The sequence below is a fragment of the Urocitellus parryii genome, chromosome 2, assembly GCF_045843805.1.
Source record: "Urocitellus parryii isolate mUroPar1 chromosome 2, mUroPar1.hap1, whole genome shotgun sequence".
NCBI lineage: Eukaryota > Metazoa > Chordata > Mammalia > Rodentia > Sciuridae > Urocitellus > Urocitellus parryii.
The window spans coordinates 92,755,336-92,779,576 of NC_135532.1; the positions used below are offsets into that span (position 1 = coordinate 92,755,336).

A 24,241-nucleotide genomic window follows, 5' to 3' on the forward strand; every position below is an offset into this window, starting at 1 on the left:
GTATGTAAAGTACCTGGAATTTGGTAATTGTTTTGTATCAAAGGATGATTCTGTAATTCTGGATTCTGGTTATACTAATTCTTGTTTTTCTTTGGCTTCTGTTTTTCTTTTGGCCTCTGGGAATTTAGAACTGCTTGAAAAGCATCATTATTACTTTGAATATCAACTGGATCTCTTACATAGCTAGTCCATGTGGTGCTTTTGTTCAGTGCCTTTTTCATGAAATTGAGATGTCTGAGTGACATAAGAGAAGGGGCTGAGTAGCACCTGTCCTGACAGTGTCTAAGGGATAAGTGCATAGGTATCCAGGCATGTGAGGGCATGGCCATGTTAAAACTTTTGCAGTAGTGAACATTGTTTTTGAAGCTAGCATTGGCAGATAGTTCTTCTATCATGAAATTCTCATAGGCTATAGGTGATAGTCATCCAATGTGTTGAACTCAGAGGTTATAGTGCATTTTTGTTTCCCTTTTCTCCTTAGTTCCAGGTGCTTAGGTGTTGTCATTCTAATCCATAGAATTCTCTAGCTCATAGATTATATTTATACATTTCTTATAAAGGATATTGATGGACTAAAACATTTAGTATAATAATTATTTTTAATCTCACATGGTGAAATTAATAATGCTAATGTTAGCTGGACATGGTGGCTCACACCTATAATTCCAGCTACTTGGGAGGCTGAGGCAGGAGGATCGAAAGTTCAAAGTCAGGCTTAGCAATTTAGCCAGGCCTTAAGCAACTTAGCAAGACCCTGTCTCAAAAAGAGCTGGAGAACTGGCTCAGGTAAAGCGCCCCTGCTTTCAATTCCCAATACCAAACAAACAAACAAAAAAACAAGTTCAGTTCAGCCTAGGCAATGTAGTGAGATCTTGTATGAAACCAAAGAGACTGGGATGTAGCTTAGGGGTAGAATGTTTGGAAGTCTTTACATCTAGCAAGACTCTACATACCAGGCCTGCAGGATTAAATCCAACTAAAATGAAATACATAGATTCATTTACTACCCATACCTACCAAAAAAAGATTGTTTTATCAATTTGTGAGGAAGGTAGAAATTTAAAGCTTGCATGGTAACACACACTTGTAACCCCAACAATTAGGGAGGCTGAAGCAGGAGGATTGCAAATTTGAGGCCAGCTCTGGCAACTTATTGAGACCATCCCAATAAGGAAACTTCCCATTCCTGGCGGTGGGGGTGGGGTACCAGGGATTGAGCTCAGGGACACTTGACTGCTAAGCCATATCTCCAGCCCTATTTTGTATTTAGAGACAGGGTTTCACAGAGTTGCTTAGCACCTCAATTTTCACTGAGGCTGGCTTTGTATTCAAGATCCTTCTCTCAGCCTCCCAAGTTGCTGGAATTACAGGCATGCACCACCGCACCTGGATGTAAAGTTTTTATAGAGAATGTATGTATTTCAGGGGTAGAGTGTCCTTATGTTCAAGGCACAGTATTGCAAAGGGGAAGGGAAAAAAAAGGAAATCCATCTGTTCATTTTTTAAAGACAGATATTCCTGTAATTAGATGATTTGTAGTTTCCTATAATTGCTATCTAAAGTTCAAATCCAGTGGGGAAAAGACCAAGTCACAACTGGAGTTTAGGTGCCTTTTTTTTTTTTTTTTTTTTTAAAGAGAGAGAGAGAGAGAAATTTTTTAATATTTATTTTTTTTAGTTTTCGGCGGACACAACATCTTTGTTTGTATGTGGTGCTGAGGATCAAACCCGGGCTGCACGCATGCCAGGCGAGCGCACTACCGCTTGAGCCACATCCCCAGCCCATCGGTGCCTTTCTTGTATTTCTTAGAGGAGCCCTTTTAAAAAAAAATTATTCTATCTTTTTTTTTAAATACCTTTATTTTTATTTACTTATTTTTATGTGGTACTGAGGATCAAACCCAGTGCCTCACATGTGCCCGGTAAGCACTCTACCACTGAGCTATATCTCCATCTCCATCCCCCTAGAGGAGCCTTTTTGTCAACACTGACATTGTGGCTATTATCTTTGACCTCTAGTATAAGGGGAATGCTGGAGTTCTTTTAATAAGAGTGGGGGAAACTTTTTAAAGTTCACTTACATATATCATTTACTCATTTGAACTATACCATTCGTTGATTTTTTAATAAATTTATCCTGTTCTTCAACTATCATCATAATCCAGTTTTTTGTTTGTTTGTTTTTTAGTGCGAGGCAAGCGCTCTACCACTGAGCCAGAACCCCATCCCCCATAATCCAGTTTTAAAACAATTTTCATTATCCTAATAAGATGTATTTACATTTTTAAACAAATAATTTCAAACTTATGGAAATGTTTTATAAAAATAGTTGAGGGTCAGACATGGTGGCACATGCTTATAATCCTAGTGACTTTGGAGGCTGAGGCAGAAGGATTGCAACTTTGAGGCCAGCCTGGGTAATTTAGGAGACCCTTTCTCAAAATAAAGAATAAAAATGGTCAGGAATGTAGCTCAGTGGTAGATGTCCTTGTGCTTTAGACTAAGAAACAATAGCAACCAGGGGAAAAGGGAAGTAAATTTACTGCCCCTTCCACTGGTTTGATAATATTTTTTGTAAGGGTTTTGTTTTCTTTTTAGTGCAAAAGAGTAAGATTTAATGACGGGAGAAGAAAAGAAAAAGAGCTCTTGCCAAGCAGTAGAGATTACTGAGGACAATGTGTTAGACTAGGGGATTATGTGTGATGGGCATTGCTCAATGTTCCTGCTAGTCACTAAGGCTATTGGCCCTAACTTTTAAGTTAATTAGGTGTCTGGAAGGTGACTTGATAGGGCCTGAGGCATTCTGATTTGTTGTGCCCTTGTAGTTGTAATTTTCTGCAGTCTTCACTCAGTTTAGTCCCTGTTCCTTTCTTCTTCTCTCTGGAACAAAGAACCCTTTCCCTTTTTCTGTGGGACAAAGGAGTTGACTAGAGTGTTTAGAATGTTTGCATAGGGCGATCCATTTCTATGGAGCAACCTACACTTTCCATATTTAGAGAAACCTTTTGGGGGCCCATTTCCTTAATTATCTGCCTATGTTTTACTATCTGACTATCCTATACATTCAAGTTCCCCCTCTGAAGAAGTGGCCCTTACTGCTGTTAGGGGAAAAGGGGATGATCATTCTGGGTACTGGAAGCTGAAACGGGGCATTATTAGGGGAAGGGCAATCAGGGTCTTCCTACAGAGATGTAAGAGCCCTTTGGTAGATGAAAGATTCTATTTTGGATTCCTTTTATAGGACCATTTGTAGCTTGGGTGTCTTGCACTTCAGGTAGTCCAGGGATCCACGGCAGTAGTGCATGGGGTAACTGGATAAGGTATACATAGGGCAGGGATCGTGCCTTCCAAAGAAGCCCCAAGTTGGGTACCAATAGGAAGCCAGATTTAATGCTGTTAAATTATGGCAGACAGGGTCTGTTTATATTAACAGCTCTTTCCACAGCAGGCTACACCTCCTAGTGTTACTGCTGAGCAGTACCTCTGCCAGCCATTCAAGGCAATAGTTTTTGTTTGTTTGTTTGTTTGTTTTTGGTACTAGGATTGAACCCAGGGTTGCTTAACCACTGAGCCACATTCCTAGCCCTTTATATGGGGTATAAAGGGATGTGAATTGTGGTTAGTCAAAGAGAAGATAACCTGACTTGCTTGCTGTGAGTCATCTTTTTCTTCCCCTTCCTCTTGGTTCCAACAGAATGAGGAATGGGAAGTAGGGTTGAGAGTAAGATGAAAGTATAGATACAGCTCTTGTTCCCGCTCCAGAGTAACACAGTCACAAGCTTAGACTTGTATCCTTGGGTTTGGAGCTACAGAACAAGACCTGTTTGGGGTGGGCCAGAATAAATTCTTGGAATAACCAAAGGTGATAGACATTTTTAGAATCAGCTTGAGATAGCACTAAGATAGTCTATCCTCCAACAGACTTGGGGGAGTGGTTAGGAGATTATACCAACTTGGGAGAAGTTACCAGAAAAACCAAACACGTTAATTCACATTTCAGATAGTTGTCCAGGGAAAATTTTTAAAGTGAGTACTGATTTTCACAGCTGTTGTTATGCTATATCAAATATTTGGATCTATTAGATTATCTTTTCATTGGACTCTATTTTAAGAGGAAGTTTACACAGCTAACAAGGGCCCACAGACTAAACTGAATTCAAGGTGAAAGATGATATTCTCTTAATACATAGCACTTTTCTGTAAAAGGGATCTACTCTGTGTAGAATGCTGCATATAAGGCTGAGTACCTTCTGTGAGGCCCTGGGTAGGTGGTATATATTTATTAATGAATTAAATAGACATGTTTCATTACATTCTAGTGGGATAAGTCTTTAAAAATCTGAAAAAGTTTTTAATGTTTTTGTTTTGGTGATGCTGGGAATCAAACCCAGAGACTAGAACATGTTAAGCATGCCCTGTACTACAGAGCTGCATCCTCCACCAAAGAGTTTTTAGTTATTTAACTATGTTTGTTTGTTTGTTTGTTTTGCAGTGGTGGGAGTCAAACCAAGAGCTACATGCAAGTGCTTTACCACTGAGCTATATTCTTAGCCCTAATTTTATTGACAATAATTAATGTATATTTATAGGGTACAATGTGATGTTATGATACATGTATACGTTGTAGGATATTGAATCCAGTTAATATATCCATCACCTCATATACTTACCAATTCTTTGTGGTAAGAATATTTGAAGTCTACTTTTTTAGGAATTTCATTATTTACTGTGGTCACCATACGATGCAGTAGATCACTAGAATTTATTCCATAACACAAAATTTACAATTTTACCTTTTTTTTTTTTTAATGGCAGTAATCAAACCCAGGGCCTTTTATTTTAGAATTGAGGTATATCCATTGTCAGTTTAAACCATTTTTAAATGTACATTCAGTGGAATTAATTATATTCACATTGTTCTGCAACCATCATTGCCATCCATCTCTAGAAATTTTCATCTTCTGAAACTGAAACTCTGTACCCATTAAACCCCCTTCCCTTAGTACCTGGGAGCTACAATTCTATACTTCAGTTCTATAAATCTGATTATTCCAGGTACCTCATATAAATGGAATTATACAATATTTATCCTTTTGTGATTAAGAGTACTTCATTCAGCATGATGCCTTCAAGACTTATCTAAATCATATAGCATGTGTCTGAATTCGATTGTTTTTTTAAGGTTTAATAATATTCTATTGTATGAATAGACCACATTTTGTTTATCCATTCATTCATTGAGTATTATGAGTAGTAGTTCTATAACATGGATGTACAAATATATCTTCTCGTTTCTGCTTTCATTTCACTTAGGTATATTCCGGGGAGTGGAATTGTTGCATCATATGGTAATTTTATGGTTTTTTTTTTTTAATTATATAATCTTTTTTATAACTGCATAGTACTTCACCATGTAGCTTACCTTTCTTTCTTAACCAGTGCTCTACTGATGGACATTGAGGTGGTCTTTAGTCTCTTGCATTTAGAAACATACTTCAGGGAATGAATCCCCAGAATTGAACTTCATGCATTGATGTACATGTATCTGTAATTCCCACTCTTCCTCTGTCCCAGGGAATCAAATCCAGGGCTTTGGGCTTATTAGGCAAGCACTTTACCTCCATTACCACCAAGGTATATATCCCTAGATGTTTTAACTATTTTTTAGTTGTGTAGATTATTTCTCCTTAAGTTTTAAATATTCTTTGTATATTTGGATATCAGTCCTATAATAAGTTTTCTACAAATATTTTCTCCTAGTCTGTAGCTTGTCTTGTTATTTTCTTGATAATCACCCCCTTATTTCCCCACCACCCAGAGCTAGGGATCAGACCCATGTATAGGGCCTTATACGTGCTAGGCAAGTACCCTACCACTTGCTATACTCCCAGCCCCTCAGTTCTTTCTTCTATATGTTCTTTTGGGGTTGTATGTAGAGTCATTGGTAAACCATAGATCATCTGATTTTTTAATGTTCCCTTCTGAGAGTTTATAGTTTTGCATTTAAATGTATGATCCATTTTGAGGTAATTTTTGTAAAGGATGGAAGATCACCTTTTTTCCTTTCTCTGAGCTGGAGATGGAACCCAAGATTTCTCACATACGAGGCAAGTGCTCTTTCACTGACCTATATCCCCACACCCATAAGGTACTTTTTATACTTGGCTGTTCAGTTGTTCCAAAATTCTTTGTTGAATAGCCTATCCTTATTCCATTGAATGACCTTTACTCCTTTGTCCAAGATCATTCAGCTGTTTTTGTATGAATTTTTCTGGGCTGTTTGTTTTGTTCCTTTTTTCTATTTATGCATTCTTTTACCAGTACCATGCTCTTATTTATTGTAGCTTTATAGTAAGTCTTGAAGTTGGGTAGTGTCAATCTTCTGACTTTGTCTTTCTTCAATATTGTGTTGGCTATTCGGGATGCTTTCCTTTGTTCCATAAACTTTAGAATCAGTTTGTTGATGTCCACAAAACAAATTGCTGGGATTTTGATTAATAATTGCATTGAATCTTTAGATGTAATTAGGAAGAACCGAAATTTTAGCAATATTGAATCAATCTTTCCATGAACTTGGATTCATTTATATATTTAGTAAGTCTTTGATTTCTTTCATTAGAATTTTATAGTTTCTCTCATATATCTCTTATACATGTTGTTAGATTTTTAAACAAATAATTTTTTGTTGTTGTTATTAATTTAGTACTATTTTGTTTTTAATTTCAAATTTCAGTTACTTTTCCTGTTATATAGGAAAGCATTTGACTTTTGCATATTAATCTTGTGTCTTAGCCCATTTTATATTGCTATAACAAAATACCCAATGCTAGGTACTTTAAAGAAAAGAACTTTATTTGGCTCACAATTCTGGTGTTTGGAAATTCCAGGAAAGCATCATGGCACTGGTGTCTGGTGATAACTTTCCTAGATGTGTCAAAACATGGCAGAGAAATGGAAAGAGAAAGAGCTGTTTATGGAAGGAACCAAGTGGAAGGGGTAGCCTCACTTTATAATAACCTCCTCTCTTGGGAATGAATTTACTCTTCTGAGACCCAGCCCACTCCATGAGATCACCTTTAATCCACTGATGAGGGTAAAACTTCCCATGACCTAATTCTATTCCGCCTCTTAAAGGTTACCATCTCACAACTGCCATACTGGGGATCAAGCTTCCAGCAGATACTCCCTTTGGGGGACAAACCATATCTAAACCAGAGCATCTTATACCTTACAACCTTGCCATAATCACTTAGCTCCAGGATTCTTCCCCCAACCCCGCACCCCATATTTGGATAGTTCAACTAGATAGGTCATCTGCAAACAAAAACGGTTTATTTGTGGTACTGGTCATAGAACTCAGGGGTGCTAAGCTGCTGGAGCTAGGCTTCCTGCCTCAGCCTCCTGAGTAGCTGGGATTACAGGCCTGGGCCACCACACCTGGAAAAGATCATTTTATGTCTTCCTTAAGAGTCTGTGTGGGGCTGGGGATGTGGCTCAAGCGGTAGCGCGCTCGCCTGCTATGCGTGCAGCCCGGGTTCGATCCTCAGCACCACATACCAACAAAGATGTTGTGTCCGCCGAGAACTAAAAAATAAATATTAAAAAAAAAAAATTCTCTCTCTTTCTCTCCTCTCTCACTCTCTCTTTAAAAAAAAAAAAAAAGAGTCTGTGTGTGTTTTATTTTATTTTATTGGGTTATGGTGTTAGCTAGGCCTTCTAATACAATGTTGAAATGGGACATCCCTTCCTGGTACCTGATCTGGTGGGAAAGCATTTAGTTTCTTACCATTAAGTATAATATTAGTTGCAAGATTTTTTGTTGTTGTTGTTTGTTTGTTTGTTTGTTTTCACAGGTGTTCTTTATCAAATTGTGAAGGTTTCCACTGTTCCCAGTTTGCTGAGAGTTTTTATCTTCAATGGGTATTAGATTTATCAAGTGCTCTTCATACATCTAATGATATTTTGTGTGCTTTACTTCTTTAATCTGTTTGTTGATGTGATTTTTTTTTGGGGGGGGGGGCTACTAGGAACTGAACCCGGGGATGCTTAACCACTGAATGACATCCCCAGCCCTTTTAAAAATATTTTATCTAGATACAGTGTCTCACTGAGTTCTTGGGGCCTCACTAAGTGGCTGAGGCTGGCTTTGTACTCAAATCCTCCTGCCTCAGCCTCTCAAGCTGTTAAGATTACAGTAGTGCACTGCTGTGCTCAGCCACTAATTGATTTTTTAACATTGAACCAACCTTGTATAGCTGGAATAAATTTCATTTAGTTGTGCTATAATTCTTTAACTTTGTTGGATTTGATTTGCTAATATTTTGTTAGAGAGTTTTGCATTTATGTTTATGAAACATACTGGTCAGTAATTTTCTTGTATTTTGTTTTAGAATTAGTCTAATGCTTGTCTCATAGATCAAGTTTTATACCAGGCATTATGATATGTTCCTCTATTCCCAGTGACTTCAGAGGCGAAGGCAGGAGGATCTCAAGTTTGAGGCTAGCCTCAGCAAGTTGGTGAGACCCTTTCTCAAAAATAATAAAGGGGGCTGGGGATGTGGCTCAAGCGGTAGCACACTCGCCTGGCATGTGTGCGGCCCAGGTTCGATCCTCAGCACCACATGCAAACAAAGATGTTGTGTCCGCTGAAAACTAAAAATAATAAATATTAAAATTCTCTCTTTTCTCTCTCTCTCTCTCTCTCTCTCTCTCTCTCTCTCTCTCTAAATAATAATAATAATAATAAAGACTGAGGGTGTAGCAAGGTTGTGAAGCACCCTTGGGTTAAATCCCCAATACAACCAAAAAAGTGAGAGACAGAGTATTTCCTCTATTTCTTTTTTCTTAAAAATTGATAGAGATTTGGTATAAATTCTTACTCAAATGTTTGGTTGGTTTTGTCATTGAACCTATCTGGGCATGATGCTTTTTATTTGGGAAGATTACTAATATTGATCCAGTTTTTTAAATAGATACAGTTCTATTCAGATCATCTATTTCTTTGAATATAAGTTTTGACAAATTGTGTCTTTCTAGGAATCAGTCCATTTCATTTTGGTTATTGAATTTGTGGTTGTGGAGATTTTCATAATAGTCTTTTTTGGGGCTGGGGATGTGGCTCAAGCGGTAGCGCGCTCGCCTGGCATGCGTGCGGCCCGGGTTCGATCCTCAGCACCACATACAAAGAAAGATGTTGTGTCCGCCGAAAACTAAAAAATATTTTTAAATTCTCATAATAGTCTTTTTTTCTTATTTAATATTTGTGAAATCAGTGGTGGTGGTTCCTTTTTCATTTTCTTTTTTGTGTACCAGGAATTGAACTGAGGGGTGTTTAATCACTGAGCCACATCCCTAAGTCCCAAGGTTTGGGGTTTTTTTTGGGGGGGATGGGCAGGGTTAAATTAAGTTGCTGAGGCTAGCTTGAAACTTGTGGCTGCTGTGCCTCAGCTTCCTAAAGCAGCTGGGATTACAGGTGGGCTACCACATTTGGCTAATATTTCTTTTTTCTTTTCATGCAGGGGCAGGGGGAGAGAGAGAGGGAATACAAGCAAGCTTGGCTAATATTTCTAAATCATTAGTTTTTCCTTTATTTTTGTATCTACAGAAAAGATATCAGATCATAAATCAGATCTACAGAAAAGATATTCCTGCTAAGGGAATTAATCACAATTTAAATATGTCCCAGATCAAGAAACATTTTTGTCATCCTAAAAAGAAACTTTGTCCATTAGGGTCACTGCCTGTTTTTTCCCATTCCCTCCTATATTACCCCAAGTCCCAGGTACCTACTTATCTTCTGTTCCTATAGTTTTACCTGCTCTGGATGTTTACTATAAATGGAATTACATACTATGTGTCTTTTTTTTTTTTTTTAAGTTGTAGATGGACACAATATTTTTATATGGTACTGAGGCTCAAACCCAGTGCCTCAAATGTGCAAAGCGGGTGCTCTACCACTGTCTTTTTCGACTGGCTTCTTTCACTTAGCGTAATATTTTCCATGGTTTATCCCTATTGTATGAATCAATATTTTAGTCCTTTTAATGGTTGAAAAATATTTCATTGTATGGATATATCACATTTTCTTTATCTGGTAGAGTTAATAGACATTTGAGTCATGACCACTTTTGACTATTTTGAAAAACACTTGGGTACCAGTTTTTGTGTTGATACATTTTTCTATAGCTATACCCAGGATTAAAAATGCTAAGGATTTTCAGTTTTTGACCAGGAACTCTCAACATATGAGTACCTATTAGTCTCTGTCTTAGAGTGATGTGATTTTGGAAACAGATAATACTTATAGATTGCATGGTAACATTTCATTTCTGGCTTGGAAATCTTCATTTGTTCATAATACCATTTTGTCAATTCACATAGCCATCTCTCCTTGGGGTTATGTTTTTTTTTTTTTTTTTTTTAAAGAGAGAGTGAGAGAGAGAGAGAGAGAAGTTTTTTTTAATATTTATTTTTTAGTTTTCGGCGGACACAACATCTTTGTTTGTATGTGGTGCTGAGGATCGAACCCGGGCTGCACGCATAGCAGGCGAGCGCGCTACCGCTTGAGCCACATCCCCAGCCCCAAGTTTCTTACTTCTTACTGTCTCTTTGGTCACTTTTCACTTCCAGTGGAATTAAATAACTTTAAATTTTTGTATTTCTAGTAAAAATTTCAGATAGTAGGTCTGGGTGTATAGCTCAGTGTAAAGCACATGCCTAGTATATATACACATACACACATAAAAGAAGAGGAAAAAAATTAATAATTATTTCAGATAGTGGTTTTGTTTATTTGTCTTCAAGTATTTTTATTTTATTATTCTTCCACTTTATAATTTTTGTGGTGCTGGGGATTGAACCCAGGGGCACTGTACCATTAGGGCTGAGACTGGCCTTGAGCATGTGATCTTCCTGTCTCAGCCTCCCAAGTAGCTGGGATTACAAGAGTATACCACTGTACCCAGTTTATCCTTCCACTTTAAAACTTAATCTTTAAGGTTTTTTACATTGTTGAAAATTCTATGCCTATCAGTTGCTCAAAAGATATTTGTTGTTTAATAAAAAAACACAAATCTTCTGGCTACTAAGACTTTGGGGGATGAGAAGGTGTTACAGAAAGAGGAATGTGGTTTTGTTTTTGGAGTTGAAGTATTGGTTAAATTTTTCCCCATCAACACTGAAAATAAACAGACAAGCCAGGCACAGTGGTAATCCTAGTGACTCAGGAACCAAAGGCAGGCCTCAGCAACTTAGATTCTAAGCAACTTAGTGAGATCCTGTCTGAAAATAAAAAAGACTGTGGATGTAGATCAGTGATAGAATGCTTGCCTGGCATGTGCAAAGCCCTGAGTTTGATTCTCAGTACTGCCAAAATTTGTCTTATTCCTTCCTAGTATCTATATCCCATTTTGCTATGCTCTGGGCTGGAATTTTACTTAGTCATTGCACTGACCATAGTTAATTGTAATTTTCTTATCAGGACTACAAGTTACCATCTGGGTGTGGTGATACATGCTGTAATCCCAGCAGCTCTGGAGGCTGAGGCAGGAGAATTGTGAGTTCAGAGCCAGCCTCAGCAAAAACGAGGCGCTAAGCAACTCAGACCCTGTCTCTAACTAAATACAAAATAGGGCTGGAGAAGTGGCTCCATAATTGAGTGGCCCTGAGTTCAATCCCCAGTAAACCCCGCCCCCGGAAAAAAAAAAGTGTAAGTTCCCAAGAACAGGAACTGGATTTTTTCACTTTATATTTCTGTGCCAAGTGCAAAAACTAAGATGTCATTCATCATTCTGGCCAAAGGAAACTGGTTATAGGTTAGATTGTTCCTTTAAATCCTTTGAAACCTGAAAGGAGGTGATAGGATCTAATGGAAAGCAAAGAATAATGAGACTAAGGAGACTTCCAGGTTTGTGCTGTTAGGTATTAGGCTCCTGAACTTCCTTCCTACTAATGCTTTACATTTCTAGCTTTGGGTTGGTGGCTGTTCTGAAGCTGTAAATTCCTTGCAGAGAAAGACATGTCCTTTTCATTATTTAGTACCTGGCATATAGATGGTACTCAATAAAAATAAAAGTAGGTTGCTGGGTATGCCTCTGTATGCCTGTAGTCTCAATTACTCAGGATGCTGAGGCAGGAGAATTGCTTCAAATAGGAGTTCAAAACCAGCCCGGGCAACGTAGTGAGAGCCTGTCAGATGGCCATTCAGTTTTCTTTTTCTCAAAGTAGCCCAATTGAGGGAGCAACCCATATAGTTCAGGAAGAGAAGGTAGGAGTTCCTCAAAGTCGAGTTGTTTTGTTTTGTTTTGTTTGTATCAGGGATTGAACCCAGGAGTGCCTAACCACTGAGCCACCTCCCCAACCCTTTTTTATATTTTGTTAGAGACAGGATCTTTTTTTTTTTTTTAACTTTTTTTTAATATTTATTTTTTAGGTGTAGATGGACACAACATAATGCCTTTTTTTTTTTAAGATAGAGAGGAGAGAGAGAGAGAATTTTAATATTTATTTTTTTAGTTTTCGGCGGACACATCATCTTTGTATGTGGTGCTGAGGATCGAACCCGGGCCGCACGCATACCAGGCGAGCTTGCTACCGCTTGAGCCACATCCCCAGCCCCAAGAGACAGGATCTTGCTGAGTTGCATAGGGCCTTGCTAAGTTGCCGAGGCTGGGTTTGAGCTCTCGGTCCTCCTGCCTTAGCCTCCTGAGTTGCTGGGATTACAGGTGTGTAACACTGTGCCTAGCTGAGCAATGATATTTTTGAAATTTTATAAAACTATAATAGTCCTCCCACAAGAAGAAATAATCTTAGAATACTGAATCAAACTCCTTTGGAGTGGACCCAACTGTGGAGTATAATGTAAAAATATTTTGACCATCCTCTTGAACCTCAAATTGGTTTACACTGCCTAACACATGATCTTTCAATAGGACCAAACACAAAGTTGGAACTGCCTTGGAAAATCCAGGCATACAGTTCTTTTTATAATAAAAACCTCAAGATGCTTCCTAATACAGCTTAAAACTCTCAATTTTACAATGTATTAGAAGCAGACCTGGCATTATTATAGCTCAGCAAATGTTGCTTTCTAAATATAGACTAATTTAACTTTAGCATATCTTCAATGTGAGGTTACTCCTTTTTCATCAGTAGTGGAATTTGATAATTCTGTGCTATTTGCTTTTTTTTTTTTTTTGGTATTTTCTTTCTTTTTTTTTTTATTGGTTGTTCAAAACATTACAAAGCTCATGACAAATCATCTTTCATACATTTGATTCAAGTGGGTTTTGAACTCCCATTTTTACCCCAAATACAAGTTGCAGAATCACATCGGTTACACATCCACATTTTTACATAATACCATATTAGTGACTGTTGTATTCTGCTACCTTTCCTATCCCCTACTATCCCCCCTCCCCTTCCCTCTCATCTTCCCTCTCTACCCCATCTGCTGTTATTCAATTCTCTCCCTTGTTTTTTTTTCCCCTTTCCCCTCACAAACTCTTATATGTAATTTTGTGTAACAATGAGGGTCTCCTTCCATTTCCATACAGTTTCCCTTCTCTCTCCCTTTCTCTCCCCCCACTCGTCTCTGTTTAATGTTAATCTTTTCCTCATGCTCTTCTTCCCTGTCTGTTCTTAGTTGCTCTCTTTATATTAAAGAAGACATTTGGCATTTGTTTTTTAAGGATTGGCTAGCTTCACTTAGCATAATCTGCTCTAATGCCATCCATTTCCCTGCAAAATCCATGATTTTGTCATTTTTTAGCCTGTGTAATACTCCATTGTGTATGCTATTTGCTTTTGAGAATGAGTTGATGAAGACAGATTAAGATTAGAGACCTAGCCTCCTGTTCCAATTCACTATTTTTGATTTGAAGCTTTTATTCTTTTAAAAAAAATTTTTAAGTTGTAGATGAACACAATAACATTATTTTATTTGATTTGTTTTTGTGGTGCTGGAGATCGAACCCAGTGCCTTACTGAATGCTAGACAAGTGCTCTACCACTGAGTCACAATCCCAGCCCCGTGCTTTTATTCTTAGAGTTGTATCTTGTAAGGGGCATTAGGCCTGCAGATTTTTTCCTAAGGAAAAAAAGAATGATGGTTGGTGACCTTGCTAAAATGTTGGTTGAACAGTTGAACAATGTGTGTTCAGATGTCCAGTGGGCATGCGTTATATTCATCTTTTCAGGATACTGTTTCTGCAGAAAAGAAGTCAGCGGGGCTCTAAATGTCTGAGCAAGGATATTGAAGCCAGAGGGGCTAAAAAGTGACATCTTTCAAGAAGCCAAATTTCTTGGGTGGAGGTAGTAAATAAAAAAATCAGTAGAAATAATCTTTTCGGTGGTGCAACCAAAAGAATTGCTACTGCATCTCTTGGGATTTCTGCAGAATATAGGAGCCTTTGTGGTGTGCTTAGCAGTGTGGCTTATCCAGTGTCTTAGGACAAGTGGGACTCAATCTGCTCTCTTGCCTGATCTCTACTACCTCCCACAATTAACTCTAAAATAAAAAGAGATGGTTTGATCATGTTATTCAATAAACAAAGTGATTGAGAAGCTTTACATTTTCCACATGGATTTCACATACTGCCTTTTTTCTTCCTCTATGGCAACTCAGTTTAGAGACCTAGACAGTAAAGCATGCTTAAATGTTGAATTTAGAGTCCACCTTTTCTAGAAGAAAAGAGCTAGAGCTAAACAATAGTCAGTTCAGAATATAAAAGGATGTCATAGAGATGATGCATATCAGCTGCCCTTCACTGTGTGTATGTGTGTGTGTGTGTGTGTGTGTGTGTGTTGTCAGGAGTAGCCCTAACTACAATAGGATACAGGCTGTATTTTGGGACTGAAAACCTTTGCCTTGCATACTCATAATTTTTTAGGGTTAACAGAGAAAAATGTTAAGGAAGAATGATCTGTATCTTGTTTCTATGTGTATTGTATGAGTACTGTGAATTCATTCCTGTGTGACTGGAACCAACTGAGAAAAGAGGGTAAAAACTAAGATGAAGATTATAAAAACCTAAATCTGGAGATGCGGAGACATTCTGAAAACTATCAATAAAATATGTTCAAATGTAATTTTTTTAATATTTATTTTTTAGTTTTAGCTGGACACAATGTCTTTATTTTATTTTTAATGTGGTGCTAAGAATCGAACCCAATGCCTCACGAATGCTAAGCGAGTGCACTACCACTTGAGCCACATTCCCAGCCCTCAAATGTAATTTTTGATTTCCACTAAGATCATATCTTTAGAAGTAAAATATTGGTTAACCACAGAAATAGACATTTGTGAAGAATGCCTTTGTAAATTCTGTGTTGCTTTTTTTAAAATTTAATTTAAATTTTTAGTTGTAGATGGACACAATATCTTTATTATTTTTATGTGGTGTTGAGGATTGAACCCAGTGCCTCATGCATGCTAAGCAAATGCTCTACCACTGAGCCACAACCCCAGCCCCTCTGTGTTGCCTTTTGAATAAAGATTACTATCTCTGATAAACAGTACTAGCCCTCAGCCACCAGTAGCCTCATTTTCCCATCAGTTGGACAAATCAACAAAAAAGGGATTGCTGATTTTTCAATATGAGTTGTATTTACCTCACGTACTTTTTTTTTTTCTGCGTTTGATCCTGCTGCCTCTACCCTTCTGTGCTTTAATGGAAAATCTGTAATGTCACAGAATAATCATATTCTCATATAAAGTATAACTGGGACTCAGCTTATGTTGGCAAGCTTCAACAAAGAATCAAAACTACTGACTGGAACAATTTTTTCCTTTCCATTTTCTCTTGTACCTCTTAGTACCTTAGAATCTTGGAGGGTTAGTTGTGAGCGAAGAAAAGCATATGATAGAGTCTTAGCTCTGATACCTTACTGACTGACAATTGTAAAAAGGAATTGTGAAGTGTCTAAGAACCACTGGTGAAAAAGGGAATGGGAGCTCAGTGTGGTGGCACATGCTTGTAATCCCAGCAACTCAGGAGGCTGAGGCAGGAGGATTGCCAATTCGAGGCTAGCCTTTGCAATTTAACAAGATCCTCAGCAACTTAGTGAGACCCTATCTCAAAATAAATAATCAACTGGGCATGGAGGTACAATCCTGCTGTAATCCCATGGCTCCAGAGGCTGAGGTAGGAGGATCAGAGTTCAAAGCCAATCCTAGCAACAGGGAAGTACTAAGCAATACAGTGAACCTTGTCTCTAAATAAACTACAGAAATAGGACTGGGGATGTGGCTCAGTGGTCAAGTGCCCCTGAGTTCAATCCCCAGTACCCCCAAAAATTTAAAAATAAATTATGAAATGAGCTGGGAAAGTAGATCTATAGCAGTCACTGGCAGCCTGATGTCTATGGAATGTAGATCAATTCTTAATACCAAAAAAAAAAAAAAGTATTTAGAAACTCCTATTTGCTATTTTGATAAGTGAGGGACTTGGGCTTGAGAGGATTTTAGCAGGTTTTAGTCTAAATTAAGATTAAAACTGCTGGTGCTAGTTGTGGTGCATGCTTATAATTCCAGGGACTTGGGAGGCTGAGGCAGGAAGATCATAAGTTCAAAGCCAGCCCCAGCAATTTAGTGAAGCCCTAAGCAACATAAGAAGTTCTTGTCTCAAAATTAAAAAGGTAGAAGATGTGACTCAGTAATAAAGCATCCCTGGGTTAAATCCCCTGGACTAGAACAATAATAAATAACAACAAAAGACAATCCAATATTTCAAATGATGGGAGGGAAATTCTGATGTGTGAAGACCATTAAGAGTGAACAGCCAGGGCTGGGGTTGTGACTCAGTGATAAGAGTGCTCACCTAGCATGCATGAGGCACTGGGTTCAATCCTCAGCACCACATAGAAACAAAATAAAGATAGTGTCCACCTAAAACTAAAAAATAAATACAAAAGAAAAAAAATGAACAGCCACCAGGCACAATGGCATACACCTATAATCCCAGCTACTAGGGAGGCTGAGGGAGGAAGCTCACAAATTCCATTCCAGCCTGTGTTTAAAAAAAAAAAAAAAAAAAAAAAAAAAAGATTGGGAATGTAGAGTGCTTGCCTAGCATGTGTGAGACCCTCCATTCAACCTCCAGTACTACCAAAAAAATAATAAAAAAGAATGTACAGCCACTAACTATGATCACATCTTTCTACCCATTTATTAGTTCAATTCCCTACAGATTACTTTCATAGGAGACACTGGCAGATCTCTGCTCTGTGAAATCTGGAGAAAGAATGTGATAGGGATTGGGAGGGGTACATTGTATATATATATATATATATATATATATATCTGTGCTTAGAACATGTGTGCTACCTGTGTTTGATAACAGCTGGGGAAATCAAATCATAGATAAACCTGATTGTTTTTATTCACATTTTTCCTTTGTTCATTCTTATTGGACAGTTAGCTGTTCTTCATTAGATTTCATATTCTATAGCAGTCACTGGCAGCCTGATGTCTCTCTACATGACAGTTAAAAAGAAAGGCTGAGTTACAGGAGATTTTGTAAGAATAAGAAATAATTGTGTTGGTACTATATGAGGTAAAAGGAATTTCAAAGTTGACATGTCTGGAGATTCTGCTGCCAGGAAAGTTCCCTACCCTCAGCTACTGAAATAGCATATTTGTTGTCTGAGAAGTACAAATTACTCCTTGCCTTAGAAATTCCTAAATCAACTGATGCCTCCAAGTGGTGAAATCAGAATTTGCAGTACTCAAATTCAGTGTGGCATTATTTTGATATCTACTACTGTTCACTGTTCAAATGGCCCCTACATGTTTTATGGATTGGGTGTGCAGATGACAGCAACACTTAAATCCATAGCCAGAGTACTGGTCCTACAGATGTAGTTGTTTCTATTCATTCTTCCAGTCATTCAATAAGAACTTATTAATCTCCTTTTATATACCAGATACTGTGTTTGGTGCTGATAATAAAAGGCCAACAAGATTTAGCCTGTACTCTTAATATCTGGACCAGCAATTTGAAAACTAACACAAAGATGCAGGTTCTGCTGTGCATAGTGACTATTAGTCATTAAGGAGTTTGAAATGTGATGTGACATGTTCCCATCTGCCAAGCAAGTAAGGTGAAATGAGTGGCTATTTGAATCCTGTGTAGTCTCACCTACTGCTGATGATAGTCCTTTTGAGTCCTTAGGGCTTGAAATAATCAACATTGCTAGGTGTGGTGGCTCATGCCTATAATTCCAAGGACTCAGGAGGCTGAGGATTACAGCAGGGCCTTGGCAATTTAAGCAAGGTTCTGACTCAAAACAAAATAATAATAATAATAATAATAACAACAACAACAACACTGATAGAGCCTTCACTATATATTCCATGCTAAGCTTTGTATGTGTAATATTTTACATAATCTTTACTACTACCCTATGAAGTAGATACTGTAATCTCCACTTGACAAATGAAGACACTAAAGCACAAAGAAGTTCATGATATCGCTAAAGGTCATAGAGTGGAAGCAGGATTCAAATTTAGAGAATCTGGACCAGAGTCCATGCTCTTAAATGATTAAATGGGTTTGGAAGGGGACCATCTTGACCAGTCTTTTGCATAGGTAAAGCTTGGAAAAATGGTGCTCCATTGATCCTCCCTGCTTGCAGAGCTTATCTTTCCTACTTATCTCCTGAGACTACATTACCTTTTTTAATACTTAGCACAAATTGGTGAATAAGACAGAAGCTCTATTCACTATAATCCCAGATCAGTCCAACTCTGACCTTTGCCAGCTGGATGATCTGGACTCTCTGAACACGTTTCCTTATCTGTAAAGTGGAAATGTTACTTCATGGGATCATTTAGGGGATTAAATAAGACAATGTACTTAGTGGTTTCTGGCCTCTGAGTAAGCGCTTAATAAATATTAACAATTTTTATTATTATTATTGTCCTTTAGCCTTGAGAGCAATCCAGCAAATAGTTTCTCAGAGATCAGTTTCTAAGACCTATGTAGGTAGGAAAATCTACCCAGATTTCCTTTGGTTTGACAAGACAATAATCTTATTCTGTGTATTTCTCTTGACTCTTTTGGTGTGAAAAGCAGAGAGGTAAAGCATTATTTGACAGATGTATGGATTCAAGCAAGAAACTGAGGTCCAATTGCAGAGAAATGACTTGTATAACTCAGAGCCCTGTCTGAGGAGACACAGAGGACCCTAGAGGGCGGAGAATGAACACAGCGCAGGGGCTAGTTCCAGAGTCGCATCCTCGGTTAGTTCGCTTACAAGTGTGGGTGAGGGTTCCTTGTTAGTAGGCAGAGATATTTTTCCTTTTGCTCCAATACATGTATGCTGGCTCATGTTTATTAAATCACATTTTCTCCTAATGTCAAATAGAATTTGTACATCCAAAATGGAGAGGCAGGGGAGCTCTGTAACTACAGGCTTGTTGAGCCCTTTCCCACCTATTCCTTTGCTACACTTTCCCAAAGGCTTATGTGCCAATGGTTACTCCTCAAATGTCAGGGTTGCCAAGCCAGAGTGATGCTGCCACCACCATCACCACCACCATTACTGCTGCCACCAGCCATTCACAGATTCCTGCTATAAGGAAATAATCTACTGTGAAGCTTTCACCTTCCTCCTTTCTGCCTATCTTCAGTGTTGTACCTCTTTCTCCTGGTGCGGTTGCCATGCAGCCAGTGTTCCAAAGATAATTTTTAGGCTCCAAAGTTATAGATCTTACTGCCTCTCTGAGGAGATGCAAGTTAGTGGTAGAAAAGAAGACAATTGACAGGAGATGGCTCCTATACCTCTGTGCTACAGAAGGAAGAGTTTGCTTCTTGATATTGTGCTAGCTCTTGAGCCAGGTAGGGGACTTGCTGGGACTTGTGAATGTGCGCTGTATGACCTCTGGATAAGTAGACTGGACCTAGCCTGCCCAAGGACAGTACCTCAGCCCATTGGAACAAGTCTGAAGACCAATTTCACCTTCTCCCACTCCCCTTCCCTAAGCTTAACTTCCTCTGCCACACTGCCCCAAGTCTGTGGCTTAAAACAGCTATCTCCTTTTGCTGATGAATAAACACACTCTTTATAAAATGTTTCATCTTGGGGACTGGAAAGTCTCTCTGTGCCTTCCTGTCTCTATCTTTTTCTCTGAGGATTGATGTTAATAGCTTCTGTCTTTTTCTTTACAGGGAACTCTAATGATCCATGACAAAGAGGTCACCCTTGAGTATTTACCAAACCCGGAATTTTGGTACTGCAAACGAGTAAGTACCAAGAATTACTTTCTTTAGAAAGAAGCAGCCCACATAGCAGCTCTTCCCATATATCCAGGAATGCCGCCTATTAGCATATATTGCCAAGGAGAAAACTCTGCTCCCTCATTTCACTTCAGTTGAACTGAATGGAGTTCAGGGGGAAAATTATCCATAATTCTTATTTTTCAGGAGATAAATGTGGCTGGACTGCCCTGTAGACACTTTCCCAAGGGCATATCTGATATTTATGAAAGCAGTAACAGTACCCTTATAGCCCGTCTCATTTATTCTTCCTGAGGGTGGACATAGGGAAGTGGTGTTTGGAAAAGTAGTTTTGAAGAGGGATGGTTCTGTGGTACCTCTACCTTTTTGAGGTGTTCTGAGGTTTCCAGATATATAGAACTTAACCATGGCATTTTTTTCTCTATTAAGCTTCATATTTCTTTAGAATGGCATATTAAAATTTTTAGGGTTATTCTCTTATTAGAGGTTCAGTTTGATTGCAGTGAGCATTAAAATATAATTTTAACTTCATTGTTACAGATTAGCTTAAAAATAAAATGATTTTAAAAAGTTTCTGAACCATGATTCATTAAAAGTGTATAGAACTTGACAAAATTCAGAAAAAACTTGACATTTTTCAATAGTCTGACCCAAATACAACTTGGATAGCTATGATTGTTATTAGCTGAAGCACTAAATTTTGTAAACATACTGCCTTAAGGTATCTTTTTTTAAAAATTCAACTTTTTTATTGTAAATCCACAGAACATAAAATTTACCATTTTATCCATGTAAATATAAATAAATATATACTTAGGTTGGGAGTTAAGGTTGGAGGATCACTTGAGCCCAGGAGTTTAAGGTCAGCCTGGATAACATAGCAAGACCCCACTTTTAAGAAAAAAGAAAAATCAATGCCTTTGAGCACCTTCACAGTGTTGTGCAACTATCAATATATATATCTAAGTCTCCAAGTTGTTTATTCTTTTTTTCCCCCTCCTGCAGGGATGGGAGGGGCAGTGGTGCTAAGGATCAAACCCAGGGCTTCATACATACTAGATGAACAGTATACCACTGATCCACACCCCCACCCCCTAGTGTTTGTTTTGTTTTGTTTTTAATGTTCATTAATAGTATTATTTATAATAGCCAAAAAGTAGAAACTGCTCAAATGTCCATCAGCTGATGAATGGACAAATAAAATTGGATATCCACAAAACAGAATGTTATTTGGCGGTAAAAGGGAATGAAGTATTAATACATGTTATAACCTAAATGAACCTTAAAAACACTATGCCATCCAGGTATAGTGGCTCATGCTTGTAATCTCAGCAGCTTGGGAGCTTGAGACAGGAGAATTGCAAGTTTGAGACCAACCTCACCAACCTTAGGATGTAGCGAGTCTGTCTCAAAACAAAAAACCTGAGTGCGGTAGCACAAGCCTGTAATCCAAGCGACTCAGGAGGCCGAGGCAGGAGGATTGCAAGATCAAAGCCAGCCCTCTCAATTTAGCAAGGCACTTAGTAACTCATGCGAGACCCTGCTTGTAAATAAAATACAAAATAGGGTTAGGGGTGTGACCCAGTGGTTAAGTGTCCCTGGGTTCAATCCCTAGTACCAAAAATAAAAATAAAACAAGAAAGGGTTGGGGATGTGGCTCAGTGGTTAAGTGACCCTGAGCTCAATCCCTAGTACTAAAAACAAAACAAAAAACACTGTGCCAGAAAAATGACCAGATATTGCATAGTTTCATAAGGCCTAGTGGTAAGAAAGGGAAATGACGTCTAGATTTCTTTTGGGGATGATGAAAATGTTCTAAAATTTTATTATGATAATTGCATTATGCATTTACCAAGAATCATTGAATTTTACATTTAAATAGATGGGTTTTATAGTATTTAAATTATATCAACTAAAGTTAGGATCCTGACTGTGCCATGTACTAGCTGAAGTGTTACAGGCTGCAGCTATTTTCATTTTATAACAAACATCCCACAAATTCCAGTGGTTAAAAACAACAAACAGGGGGCTGGGGTTATGTCTCAGTGGTTGAGTGCTTGCCTCGCATGCATGAGGCACCGGGTTCGATCCTCACCACCGCATGAAAATAAACAAATAAGATAAAGGTATTGTGTCCATATACAACTAAAATAAAATATATTTAAAACAATAAAAACAACAAACATTCTTTTCCATGTTACATATTGGTTCATTCACTTCACTTCTGTGCTACATAAATTCTCAACTTAGGACCCAGGCCATAGGAATATTCCCAATGTAAGACTGTGTTCTCATGACAGAGGGAAACAGTAAGAGGTTTATTCACACAAGCAGTGAGTCCCAAAGCTTCTGCCAGATCTGATGTAGGTCATGTTCACTCACACTCTAATGGCCAAAGCAAGACACAGTGGAGAAGGAAGTACACTTACCCTATAGGGAGACACCACAGTCTTCTTGACAATGGATCAGAGTGTGTTTATAATTCATTTATGTTAAGGGAACAATGAAGTAATCAGCTGTAATGACCTTACTGAAGTTATTTAACCTTTCTAGGCCTGTTACCTCATCTATAAAATGGAGAGAGAATAGTACCTGTTTTGTGGGGTTTATGAGGTTGTTGAAATCAATAAGTGATAATGTAAAGTAGGTATGAGCTATTTAAGCACTAATTAGTACATAGTATGTGTGCATAGCATGTATACATTATCCACTGTTGCTGCTGTTATTGTTCTCACCTGTCTTTCATCTGGCAAACTCCTGTGCTACAGGGTCTTATTTGAATTGTGTCCTCTTCATGTTTCCTTCTTGCTTACTTGCTCACTTGCTTATCTATTTATTATAGTACTAGGTATTGAACCATAGGGCACTTTACCACTGAGCTACACCCCCAGCCCTTTTTATTTTTTGAGACAAGTTCTCCCTAAGTTTCTGAAGGAGAGTCTTGCTAAGTTGTTGAGGCTAACCTCAAACTTGCAATCCATCTCTTACTGCCTCCTGAGTAGCTGGAATAACAGGCATGTACCACAAGAGTGTTCCTGCCAGCCAATGCTCTGTCCCTCATAGCACTTAAAGATCAATAGTGAAAGATCAGGGGTTTGGAGGTTTGGCATTGTGCTTGACTTTTTGTTCATAGGCTCAGACAAGAATAGTTATGTTCACAGAGCAAATGTCTCTCCTTGTTCTGGACTACTAAATGTACCCTTTCCATTAATGTCTTTTATATAACTGCTAGAGGCACTGCCTATATATCTTTCTTTTTCCTTTCTTGCTCCTCATTATCAGTGTCCTTTGCAATTCCTGCCACATATGAATTAAGGTACTCATTACCAGCCCAGAACCAAGTTTTGGGTGCAAGGGTAAATTGACATGGTTTTGGATAGTAGTATACTTTAAGCAATATAATATTCCTGTTTCCTTAGTTTATTTCCTATAAAAATCTCTGTCCAGGGCAAACATCATGGGCTGCTTCAAAGTTTAGATGCTCTATTAGAAAGCAGCTTTCAAACAGTAGCTCCTCAAATGTTGTCTAGCAACTTTGATAAGTGGGGCAATATCAGATTCTTTAGACTTTAGTGGTATGCTTTATTTCTTTCATTTTCAGCAGGTGTTACTGTGTTGGATATTTATAAAGTTTTAAAAAATGTTTTTGGTCAGTTGAATTCTTTTCTTTTTTCTTACAGTGTAAAGCTAGCACTGGTGGGCATCGATTTTCATGTACATTCTGCAAGTGCCCAAGGGAAGGTGAGCAGTAGACATGGTAGTTTTTGTCTTATGCACTGAAGAAAGCAAATTTCATATTTTCTTGGCTTTAAAGAATTGGCATCTCCAAATACAAGTTGATCTGTAAAGTGGTGTGTGTGTGTGTGTGTGTTTTGTTACTGAGGATGAGCCCAGGACCTCAAGTATGCTAGCTAAGTACTTACCACTGAGCTAGATCCCTCTAGCCCTTTTTGCTTTCTTTCAAGACAGGGTCTTGCTAAGTTGCCCAGGCTAAACTTGTGATCC

At 38.2% G+C, this 24,241-nt stretch overlaps 1 protein-coding gene across 6 annotated transcripts in view; it reads left to right on the forward strand.

Moving 5' to 3' along the window:
- The window catches only part of Rbm6 (RNA binding motif protein 6), a 99,549-nt gene that overhangs the window by 59,223 nt on the left and 16,085 nt on the right, over positions 1-24,241 (forward strand). For 4 of the 6 annotated variants that reach the window (XM_026383962.2, XM_026383963.2, XM_026383965.2 and 1 more), the window contains 2 exons: positions 20,168-20,242; positions 23,917-23,977. In XM_026383962.2, coding sequence (XP_026239747.2) covers positions 20,168-20,242; positions 23,917-23,977 — 136 coding nt within the window. Of the gene's footprint in view, positions 1-8,445; positions 8,517-19,181; positions 19,240-20,167; positions 20,243-23,916; positions 23,978-24,241 lie in introns of those variants that run through there. The other 2 variants (XM_026383966.2, XM_026383967.2) reach the window with 2 other exon arrangements.